This window comes from Notamacropus eugenii, chromosome 1, assembly GCF_028372415.1.
Source record: "Notamacropus eugenii isolate mMacEug1 chromosome 1, mMacEug1.pri_v2, whole genome shotgun sequence".
NCBI lineage: Eukaryota > Metazoa > Chordata > Mammalia > Diprotodontia > Macropodidae > Notamacropus > Notamacropus eugenii.
The window spans coordinates 506489247-506501636 of record NC_092872.1 but is presented as its reverse complement, the minus strand read 5'-3'; the positions used below and the strand labels follow the sequence as shown (position 1 = coordinate 506501636).

Below are 12390 nucleotides of genomic sequence, written 5' to 3'. Positions count from 1 at the left end.
AGAATAAGTACTCAAAACTGATTTTATCTTCTGCCAGCCCCTGCTTTCCTTTCTGAGAATTATGGAATGTGGTCTTATAGAGATTGAGTAGTGCTTCACCTGTTTTTTATAGCTCAGGACACAGACCTGAGTTGCACAAAGGAGTGGCTTACAACATTCTCTATGTGACTTTGTAGCAAAGCCAGTCCTGAAACCCAAGTCTCCATTCCTGAGATGGTGCTTTCTTTGATTTTTCATTGTTGGTTTGAGTTTGGAAAACACAAACGTGAAGGTTCAGGTCTAGTCGGTTTAGCTTTGTTTCTCAGCATGAACTCCAGTTACTGGTTCAAAGAGAATCTGTAGAGCATATTACAAGGTGTATGTTCATGGTAAAGTGTATTAGAGGACATAATTTGCTCATTTTGAGTTCTTACAGCTTTCCTCCTTTGGAGACTAGATAGTTATAATTACAGGTATAAAAGAAAACCAGTGGGCCCAGAAGGCCCAGCTTAGTTAACCATTTCAGGGTTAACTGCCAGTATGAAATCAGTTCATATGTACTATTTGAGACTTCTTATCATGCCCCAAATCTGCCTGATCTTTGAAAGACAACTTAAAATAAGAGAGTTTCCTGAACTTGAAGCCAGGAAGACCCGGTTTTAAATCATGCCTAGACACTAGCTGTGTGAACCTGGAAATCAAGAGAGGTTGTGGTGCAGTAGAAGGAGCTTTTGGATTTAGTCAGAAGCCTTGAGTTTCAGTCCCATTTCTGCCACTTATTATTTGTGACTCTATTCAAGTCATTTAACTTCTCCAGGCCTTGATTTCGTCATCTGTAAGATAAAGGACTAGATGGCTTCTGAGAGCTCTTCCAGCTCTGATTCCGTGACCCTGTTTCCTCATCTGTAAGAAGGGGATAATAGTTATCTACTACACAGATTTCTTGTGAGGGTCAAGTGAAAGCTAAAAAAATACAGAGACTTTGTCTATCTATAGCACTTTGCACATCTTCAAGTCCTAGTGTGAGTTATTAATTATCTTGCCCCAGGTAGGGGAAGCCACCTTAGCCTGATGTGGGCTTAGATGACACAGTCTGTAGTTTAATATGGAGTTTCCTCTGCTTCTGGAAGCCAGAATCCTACAATGAGATTTGCAGCTTATCATGCAGCCTCCTGAGGGTGGTCAGTGAAGGAGAGCTCAGTTTGGACATGGGGAGGCTGAGCGTGTTGTAAGTATCTCATAGGAATAGCCTTTCTCTTGAGGGAGCTGAGAAACACACGGTATCGTATCAATAGCTCTTCTGCTGGATGTTGACAAAGCCTGAGTCTGAGCTGGCTCAGTGAGGGAGGGAGGAGGAGAGGCTGGACTTTCCTTTACAGTCTGAGATTTCTTACGTGTGCCTTGTAGACAAGGAATACGGTCACAGCACACAGTCTGTAATTGTGTGTCCCTTCTGAAACTCTTGATGTTTCCCTTTTCTGAGAGAAAATTAACTCTTCCTTTGTACATCAGCACAATTTATTGAACATCTAGTTATTCAGTTATATCATCATGTAAATTAGTTCCTGCCCCTCAGAGCTTACAGTCTGATTGAGCTAGCATCCCCATGAAAAGCTAAGTTACAGTACAAGAGATTTCCAGAGTGCCTGATCAGCTGCCATGCCAAAGAGTGGGGACCCGTAAGCCTGTGTTCCAAGAGAGGAGTGGTTGCTTCCAGCCACCTAGGCTGTGTGATCTATCAGACTGTCCAAGGCCATCTACTGGCATGTGCAGCAATAGCCAGGCTGCTCTATTAGCAAAGATCATTGAAAGACAAATATTCCCACGTGTCACCACCTGCCGCACGTGTTAGTAACAGCAGAGAAGTGCTTTCCTTTGTGCTTTGACACAAAGACTACCTGCCAGCAGGACAGCAGGGCCAGGCCGACTGCAGGGTGACCAGCTGAGAGGGGTTCCTTGTGCACTGAGAGTGAGGTTTTAGCAAGGAATGTAGGTGGGCTCAGGGGAGGGTATCCACATGGGGTCTTATATGATTGCCAGAACCTGATCACTGACCCACTAGCTGCTGGGGAGGGGGCTGGGCCTCTCGAGTCCACTTGATCATGGTCTCTGGGGAGCGATACAAAAAGATGAGCTTGGAGAAGAGCTGCTCCTCCAGTTCCAGATCGCCCATTTCCCTCACCAGGAAGATGTCTGTGCAAAGCTTGAGAATGCGGTCCACATTGGGGAGTTCCTCATACATGATGGATCGTGAGATGCCATTGAAGTGTTCCCGGATAAACTTGGCAATAACCATGACAACAGACACGTACAGCCCAACAATACTGGGAGGGAGAGAGAAAGCAACAGAAGGCCTTTACTTTGTGACTGGGAACAATCTAGCTCTTGCTACAACTATTTTATTTCAGGTTTATGAGAACTCCCTCTGTTAACAGGGACCCCAGTTCATCTAGAACTTAACAACAGTTTTAAAGGACTTTTCCATACATTTCAGAAGCAGGATATAAACAGGTCTCTCCTGACTCCAGGTCTAACACTACTACACAAAGATACTTCTGGAAGTTTTGTGTGTGTGTATGGGGGGAGGGGGGGCTGCTAAAAAAAATGAATTGGGTCCAAAATTGGGTAGAAAAGGGAATATATTGATTACTTATGGGAAGCTGCACAGTATTTCCCATGGTCCCAAGCTTCCCTCATACAACAACCTAAGTTAACAACAAATCCCACAGATGTTTTGATGAAGCTGGATGGTTGTGAATCTAGGAACACCTCAATTTCTGAAGAACCAAAATGCAAGCAATTTAATTATTTCTAAAGAGAAACAAAAATCCCTAACAAAACCTTTTATGCTTGCCACTGAAGCTAAATAGTTCAAATTTAGTGATCAACATCAATTTGTATATTTATCACAACCTTCTGAAAAAGCCCATTTCTCGTCTCATTTTTGCTAATCAAGTTCTGGGAAGGTAGGAAAGGACCTCTTTATTTTATAAGTGGATATACTGAGGCCCCTAAGAAGTTTGGTTATTTGCCCAAAGTCATCCAGGAGGTGAGTAGATTAGCCAAGTCTGGAGTCCAGCGTTCTTTCCATAGATGACAATGAACACTTGGATATGAGTCTTCTCATTTATGTTTGCGTTCGTTGCCCAGTGCTCACTAGGCATTCAATGTTTGTAGATCCAATTTGGGGGATACTGTTTTACCCCTGTTCAGACCTGTGATTTCTGTGCAATAGGAAAATTCTGTAGTGAGGAATCTCTTACTTTAGGTTAGGACCTTCTGAAATTTCGAGCTTTAGGAAGTTATATAGAAGAGTGCTAAAGTGACCTGCCCAGGGTCACTTAGCCAGTATGTTAGAGTAAGGATTTGAATCAAGGTCTTCCCATCAGTAAACGTTTTTGACAGTGCTCTTAGGGAGCGTACTCATACATGTAATATAGAGGCTCTTCATAAAGCTCCATACACTTTTAAACTTTGATAACTTAAAATTCTAAGGATCAGAGATGAGTTCTCTTGGCTTTTCCTTTGTGTGACTAGAAAAGTCAGTACCGTTCTCTGGACCTTTTCCCCCATCTATAAAATGGGTGAAACTGGACTCATTCCCTAAGGGCCCTTCCATCTCTGACACTGAGGGGTTTTTTGTTGTTGTTGTTCTAGCTTCAGAACTACTACCTGCCTTATTAACACTGCTGAGCCCTTCTTTGGCATCATAAGGACAACCCAGGCCCTTTTCAAACAGGGAAGCTCCCCCAGGGATTACTTGATTTCTTACCCATATCCTGCAAGGAAGCCCAGGCTCTGGGGGCTGACTTTGTCGTTATAGATAATGATCTCGAGGTCCTGACTGCAACCCTGGTTCTTTGCACAGCTGGGTCTCCACTCTTGGATAACCCACCACTCAGTGGTCCCGGAGCCTGAGGATGAGGCATTGGCCTGCTGCAGCCGGATGGTGATATTTCGGTAGAAAGCCAGCCTGTCAATGTCCTGGGGTTTTTCAGAATGGACTGAAAGGAAAGAGGGATCCACTAGAGATTTACTCCAAGGTAGACTAACCTCTCCTCACTGAGTAGAAGTCAATCCTTCAAGGACAATGTCTCCTTATCCAAGCCTGAAGAAAATCCTGAGACTATACCTATGTATCATGAACGGATTTTGATGATATTTCCTTTTCATTTTCCTTCCAGTATTTTAACTTTAGAGGCAGCCATGATGAAGGAGTTGAGAGTTGGTCATTGAACTGGGAAAACCCAGGTTAAAATCTTACTCACTGGCTGTGTGACCCTGGGCAAGTCACTTAGTACAAGTGCTGTGTTCTAGACAGCTCTCTAAGCCTATAGATTTCAGAGAAGGTGCCAACATGCGTTGGCAGAGGAATTTCCTCATCTGGGAGTTCTCTATATCAGTGAAATCATCAGTCCAGCCCTTGTGTCCTATCTTAATCTCATACAATTTACAAATGAAGAAATGGGCATGGAGAGATTGTTATTAATTCATATTTCTTTAATACTTTGAACTATACAATTTTCCTTATAACAGCCTCATAAGGCAGGTACTCAAGGAAACGGAGGTACACAGGTGAAGTAAGTTGCCCATGGCAGCTAGTGTCAGAACTAATGCAAACACAGGTTTCCTGACCAGAATTTCTACACTATTTGGATTGTACCCAAAAGCCACCAGCGATGATGAAGACTAGGACTGAGGTCTTTGAAATTCCAAACTAGTATTCCTCCTGTTCCAGATAAATTACTTCTCTTTGAGTCTCAGTTTTCTCATCTGTAAAATAGTCCAGTGATCTTACACCACAGCAGGGACTCAATTTGTATGAAATGTTGATTTGGTTTAAAGTATATTTTTGATGGCATCAGCCATTCAAGAAAAATATTGCCACTTGACATATTGAACAAAGGTTTATTATATACCTACTTATACACTGTGTAAGCCTTGTAATTTAAAATTATTCTAGTTAAAACTGGATCAGTAAGTGGTTTTGGTTGGATGGGAACTACTTTGTTTTACTTTATGATTCACTAAAACAAATTCAATATGTGGGCAGCCATGGAGAGGTGGAAAGGGGACTTGAGGCTCCACTCTGACTATGTGACCCGGGGGAAGGTAGTCCACCTGTTTAAGCCTTTGCCAGTTTAGTAGGTGTTATTCTGTAAAACATGAATCAGAAATTTATACTACCCACCTCAAACAATAAAGCATTTATTAAAAAACCTACTATGTGCTGGACACTGTCCTAGGTGTTACAGGTACAAAGACAAAAAAGGAGACAGTCCCTGCCTTCAGAGAGCTTTCTGTAAGGAAGGCACTTTGTAAATTATAAGGTGATAGAGAGGTAGAGAAATGTGAACCATCTTTCCTATCACTTTCCAAGGTTGTTATCCAGGATGAGTCTTGTCCTGCATGGTTTGGGTTCATAATTCAGGCTGAATCTGATCCTTGTCTCTCGGGGCTGTAGTGAGAACTGAGAGACCAAATGGGAAGGCACCTGGAATATGTCACATTTCTCTAAGAAGCATGTTAGGGCTTACAAAGTGCTTTGAAAAGGTGCACAGCAAACAAAATGTTGCTAGATGAGAAACAGTGTAACATGGTGGACAGTGTGCTGGACTTGGAGGCAGGAAAACCTGGGGTTCGAAACTTGGCTCAGGCTCTTAGTAGTTGTTTGACCCTGAGCAAGTCACTTAATTGAGCCTCAGTTTCATCATCTGTATAATGCATTAGGCTGAACCTGATCTCTAAGGTCTTTTCCAGCTTTGAGTTTCTGATCCTATGATAAGGGAGGCAGTGATCTGGAAAAAAATCTTCATATCGTATATCTCCAATAAAGATGGGATATCCAAGAGACATAAACAGCTAATAGAAATACGACACCAAAGGCATTCCCCAGTAGATAAATAGCTAAAAGATATAAACAAAGTTCTTAGAAGAATTGCAAATTATTGACAATATTAAATAATGCTCAAAATCATTAATGAAAAATGCAAATCATTGTTAAATGTAGGTCGGTGGACAAGTATTAAGCGTCTAATGTGCCAAGAGCTGTGCTAAGCACTGGGGATACAAACAAAGGTACTTCACCTTCCACCACCACCCCCCAAAAAAACCCCAACAGTTCCTGCTTTTAAAAAGCTCACTGTCCCTGGCCCTACCTGATCATCAAAACCACTTGGTACTAGCTAAGAAACAGAGGGGTAGACCAGTGGAATAGGTTAGGTACTCAAGACACAGTAGTTAATGAATATAGCAATCTACTGTTTGATAAACCCAAGGACCCCAGCTTCTAGGGTAAGAACTCACTATTTGACAAAAATTTCTGGGAAAACTGGATAACAGTGTGGCAGAAACTGGGCATAGACCAATGCCTGACACTGTACACAAGAATAAAGTTCAAATGGATACATGATCTAGGTATAAAGATTGATACTATAAACAAATTAGAGGAGCAAGGAATAGTGTATTTGTCAGAATTATGGAGAATGGAGAAATTTATGACCCAAAAGAGATAAAGAACATTATAAAGTGCAAAATGCATAATTTTGATTACATTAAATCGAAAAGTTTTTGCACAAACAAACCCAATGCAACTAAGATTAGGAGACAAACAGAAAAGTGGGAAAGAATTTTTGCCACTAGTGTCTGTGATAAAGGCCTCATTTCTAAAATATATAGAGAACTGAGTCAAATGTACAAGAAAACAAGTCATTCCCTAATTGATAAATGGTCAAAGGATATGAACAGGGAATTTTCAGAGGAAGAAATTAAAGCTATCTATAATCATATGAAAAATTGCTCTAAGTCACTATTGATTAGAGAAGTGCAAATCAAAACAACTCTGAGGTACAACATCACACCTATCAGATTGGCTAACATGGCAAAACAGAAAGATGATAAATGTTGGAGAAGATGTGGGAGAGTTGGAACACTAATTCATTGTTGGTAGAGCTGTGAGCTGATCCAACAACCATTCTGGAGAGCAATTTGGAACTATGCCCAAAGGGCTACAAAAATGTTCATCCCCTTTGACCCAGCAATATTGCTTCTGGGACTCTATCTCAAAGAGATCATAGAAATGGGAAAGGGTCCCACATGTACAAAAATATTTATAGCAGCTCTCTTTGTGGTGGCCAAAAACTGGAAATCAAGGGGATGCCCATCAATTGGGGAATGGCTGAACAAGTTGTGGTATATGAATGTAATGGAATACTATTGTGCTATAAGAAATGATGAACAGGAAGACTTCAGAGAAGCCTGGAAAGACTTATCTGAACTGATGCTGAGTGAAAGGAGCAGAACCAGGAGAACTTTGTACACAACAACAACCACAGTGTGCAAGGAATTTTCCTGGTAGACTTAGTACTTCTTTGAAATGCATGGACTTAAAAAATTTCCAATGGACTCGACGCAAAACACCTTCCACATCCAGAGAAAGAACTATGGAATTGGATTGCAGACAGAAACAGACCATTTTCTTTTGTATTAAGTCTCGTTTTGTTTTGTTTTATGGTTTCTCCCATTCATTTTAATTCTTCTATGCAACATGCATTTAATAGGAATGTATGTGTAGAACCTATAGGATGGTACATTGTCTCAGGGAGAGAGTGGGGAGGGAGAGGAGAGTAAAAGGGGTCTGGAAGTGATTGTCAAACACTGAAAGCAAATAAAATAGTTCCATTTTTTAAAAAAAGCTCACTGTATAATGGAAGAGAGAGCGCACGTGCACACACACACAGACAACTAAGTACAAATAAGATAAATAGAGGATAAATTGTAGATAATCTTAAAGGCACTAAGATTAAGGAGGGCAGAGAAAGGCTTTTTGCAGAAGGTAGAACTTTAGCTGCCACAAAGGAAGCCAGGAAAGCCAGAAGGCAAAGATGAGAAGAGAATGCCAGGAATGGGGCTCAGCCAGCAAAAATGCTCGGTCAAGAGGTAGAGAGTCATGCCAGGAACAAAAAGGAAGCAGGTGTCACTGGATCTCAGGAGGGAGGAAGATCTAAGAAGAGGGACCAAGTTATGAAAGGCTTTAAGAGCCTAACGTAGGTTTTTATATTTGATCCTGTAGATATCTGGGAGTCACTGGAATTTATCCAACAGAGGTAACATGTTCAGACCTGCACTTTAGGAAGATAATTTGACAGTCAAGCGGAGAATGGGCTAGAGTGGGGTGAGGCTTGAAGCAGAGATCAATCAACAGGTGTTTCACTAGTCTGGGTGTGAAATGATAAAGACTTCCAGCAGGGTGGTAGCAGTTGTCAGAGGAGGAGGGCACAGATAAGAGAGAGATGTTAGAAGGCAGAACACAGGACTTAAGTAACCAATTGGATGGAGTGTGGTAGGCAGGACAGGGAAAAGAGTGAAGAGTTGAGGATGTTGTTGAGAGCCTGGGTGACTGGGAGGATGATGGTATACTTACCAATGATAAGGAATTTAGGAAGAGGGATTTGAGAGGAAAGATAATGAGTTCAGTTTTGGATATGTGGCATTTAGGATGCCTGACATACATTTTGAGATGTCTAGTTGGCAGCTGGAGATTTGAGGCTAGGAGTTGGGAGAGAGGTCAGCACTAGACAAGTAGATCTGGGAATCATCTGCATAGGGATAATTTAATTCATGGTGGGGGGGAGTTCACTAAGTGAAATAATATAGAGGGAGAAGAGAAGAGGGCCCAGAGCAGAAGCTTGAGGGACACTCATGGCTATAGGGTGTAACCTCATTGTCAGATATAGCAGAGAAGCCTGGAAAGGAGGACGAATGTGATATCAGTGTCACAGAAACCTAGAGAGAAGAGTTACCAACAGCATCAAAGGCTGCAGAGAAGGAAGAAAGAACAAGCCATGAGATCTGCAGTTAAGAGATTGTTGGTAACTTTGGAGAGAGCAGTTTCAGTGAATGAAGCCAGACTGCAGAGAGTAAGAGAGAGGAAATTAAAGTGGAGGCACCTGTTGTAGACAACTTTTTCAACTTTAGCCATGAAAGGGAGGAGAGATACAAAAACAAAATATATCAATTAAAAATCATTTTTAAAGACATCAAGTGGGGCAGCTAGGTGGCACAGTGGATAGAGCACTGGCCCTTGAGTCAGGAAGATCCGAGTTAAAATCTGACCTCAGATGCTTCCTTGCTGTGTGACCCTGGGTGATTCACTTAACCCCAATCGCCTCCCTCTTCCTCCCACCCACAAAAAAAGAAAAGTTTTGAGATGGGAGTGGCAGTGTTTCCCAAGAAACAAAAAATGAGAAGTGGAGAGAAGAAATCACAGATAAGGAAAGTTTTGAAAATTCTATATTGTGTGTAAATATACTTGAAAATCAAACTATGCAGAACAGAGATTCTTGCATAATTTCTTGTATAATTCTATTCTGGATTCTGAATGGAAATACTCAATTGTTTGGTTCAAAATTTTTTTCAAGGAAATGAAAACAAATTAAAAAGTTCAAGGCAGCATGCAGAGGGAGGACATTGTTTTGGTTTTGGTTTATAACTATTGTTAGTCTTCTCTGCTATCTCCCAGGGCATCAGACTCAGCAATGTGAGGAAGCCACATTGATTTAGATTTGGAAAAGATCCTAGAAGCCATCTAGTTCAAGACACTCATTTTATGAAGGAATAAATAGAGGCCTATGGTGCTAATGGGACTTAACTAAGATCACACGAAAAGTGAAAGAGCCAGGATTCATCCCAGGCCCTTTAAATCCAAATCCCATGTTCCTTTTGCTACCCCTCATGAAGTCCTCTTAGAATTAGCAGTCCAGTTCTCTGACCTCCCCACACTTCTTCCATCTATTCTATTCTCTGCCTTCAAGAATGCAGTTGTCTTATTTGCCATCACTTTAAACAAAGTGTCTTCCTTAGCTGGGAGGAATCCCAAATGTGGCCAGGTTCCCTCAGGGGCTCGATGGGTTCAAAAGGAGACTAAAAGGTCCATAGGAAAAGAGGCCTCCCCGTAGTGTTCATAAGAACAAGTTTGGAGTCATACATGAGGCTGAATGTCTTACCAACTTCCAACCGGTGAGCAATCTTGGCTTCTGTTCCAGCTGTTGTCCTCAGAGCTTTAGGAATAAAACTAGGAAGAGTTCTTCAATGGGAGAGACGGGGAAAAAATTCTTAACTCATTATTTTGTTTTACTTCTTATAATGAGCACAACATAACATATTCTGGTAAGCTGATGGAAACGCTATTGGCTCCTTAAAGAAATGAAATTATTTCTTACATTATCTTCTTACATCTCAATCCCTGCTTCCCCTCCCCCACATACTTTTAAACATCAATTTAAGAATAAACAGGGAAGCTTTAATTGAGAAGCCAAGAGTTTGGTGACTGGATTCATTCTTTTCCATGGAATGAGATGGAAAGCTTCTGGAATTCAGTTGCCTGGATTTTGATGTACTAGGAAGACCAGAAGCCACTTGGGTCAATCCTGAAAGCTGACTGAGGTACTTGTCTTATGCAGGAAGCTTTAAAAGCCCAACAGGTAAAATGGAAACACTGGAGTTTGTTGAGTAGGGGAGAATGAAATCTTCAGATTTTCTCTCTAGGAAACTCATTTTGGAAGCTGGGTAGAAGATAGTCTGGAATGGGGAGAGTTGAGGTCAGGAGACCAGCTAGAAGGTGATGGCAACAGTCTAGATGTGAGGCGATAAGGTTCAGAAATAAGGTGGTGTTTGTGTGAGTGGAGAGAAGGAATGCTGATGAGATACTGTGGAGGTAGGAATAAAAAAATTTGGTAATGGACTGCATTCATGGGATGAGTGAGAGTGGGGAGCTAAGGATAGTACCAAGATTATAGACTAGGGTGACTGGGGGCCAGTCATGTTTACAAGGACAGGGAGGTTTGGAAGAGGGAAGCATATGGGGGAAAGAGAATGAATTCTCTTTGAATTCACAGAATGCCTGTGTGACATCCAGTTTGAAATGTCCAAAAGGCAGGTGGTAATGTTAAACTAACTCAGGGGAGAGAGAGAGAGTGGGGTTGAATATGTGGATATGCAAATCATCTGAACTGAATCCATGAGGCTCATGAGATCTCCAAGTGTAAAGCCAAAAGAGAAGATAGGGCAAAGTCTTAGGGAAGAGCCACAGGTCATAGTGGGTGTGACAATGATGAACAAGCAGTCAAGGAAATTAAAGAGGAACATTTGAACAGATACAGGAACTAGGAGAAAGAGTTGTCATGAAACCCTAGAGAAGACAGAGTATTCAGGAAATGATCAATGGTGTCAAAGGCTGCAGAGAGGTCAAGAAGGATAAAGACTGAGAAAAGGTCATTTGACTTGGCAATAAATAAATCATTAGTAACTTTAGAAAGGACAGTTTCAGGAGGTGAAGCTAGATTTCCAAGGGTTTAGAAGAGAGTAGAGAAAGTAGAGCTATCTAGCATAGATAACTTTCTCAAGGAGTTTAATTGAGTAGGGGAGGAGAGATATAGGATGATAACTAGCAGGGATGGTCAGATCAAATGAAGGTTTATTTAAGGATGAGCAAGATAGGGGCATGTTTGTAGGCTGTAGGGAAATGCCAACAGACAGAGACTGAAGGTAAGAGCATGAGTGGGGTCAACCTACTGGAGAAGACAGAGATAAGATCAAAGGATCATATGGAACAGTTGGCTTTGACAAGGAAAAGGGCTACTTCTTGATCCAAGACTGGATTGAAGGAGGAGAATTGTGGAGAAGGAATTCTGAGTGAGGAGAGATGTAGGGAGTGCAGGTGATAGGAAGAGGGGAGAAAGGAGAGAGGGAAAGGCTCTTAGGGAATGACTTCCATTTTTCTTTTTCAGGGAAATATGGGGCAAGGTCCTCAGCAAAGAGTGTGGGGGAGGGGCTGCTGTAAGAGGCTTGAGAAGAGATGAGATTCAGAGCAACTGCTGTGGAGAGTGAGATAGCAAATTAAGTAGGGATGAATAGAATGATTATCTTAGTGGGGAATCAGTTGAGATTAGATAATATAAATGTGTAGTTGGACCCATTCAGCATGGTTTCATGATTTCTTCCAGCTCTTTCCTATTCCAGAATGGGAATAGGTGCAAAATAGGTGGATGGTGGGATTAATTCTGGGTAGGGATTTGGCAAGGTGTGATTGGCAATAGAACAGGATGGTAAGAGATTTAAGAGTGATGATATTATAGGAATTGGGTTGATTAACCTAGGGATTGAGATTGGGAAGAAAGGAGAGTATAAACCAGTGTAAATGTAATGGCCTGGGAGAGAATTGAGGAGTGGAGGGAATGAAGGTCCCAGTGAGTATGAAGAACAAAGTTTGGGTATAGGCAAAGATAGAATGATAAAAGATTGTGATCAGATAAAGGAATTCTGGGGTAAGGGAATGTGAAAGAAAATACATACCCATGGGTGATGGCAAGATCAAGGGAATGGCCATCTCTTCGTGTAACTGAAGTGAAATCA

General features: G+C 41.5%; 1 protein-coding gene across 1 annotated transcript in view; it reads right to left on the bottom strand.

The window, feature by feature from the left end:
• Nucleotides 1-1514: 1514 nt before the first annotated feature.
• The window catches only part of LOC140518632 (piezo-type mechanosensitive ion channel component 2-like), a 62844-nt gene continuing 51968 nt past the window's right edge, over nt 1515-12390 (bottom strand). Inside the window, exons 28-30 of the mRNA XM_072630956.1 lie at nt 9984-10063; nt 3752-3983; nt 1515-2303 (exon numbers count right to left, since the gene is read on the bottom strand). Coding sequence (XP_072487057.1) covers nt 2027-2303; nt 3752-3983; nt 9984-10063 — 589 coding nt within the window. The 3' untranslated portion in view covers nt 1515-2026. The remainder of the gene's footprint in view (nt 2304-3751; nt 3984-9983; nt 10064-12390) is intronic.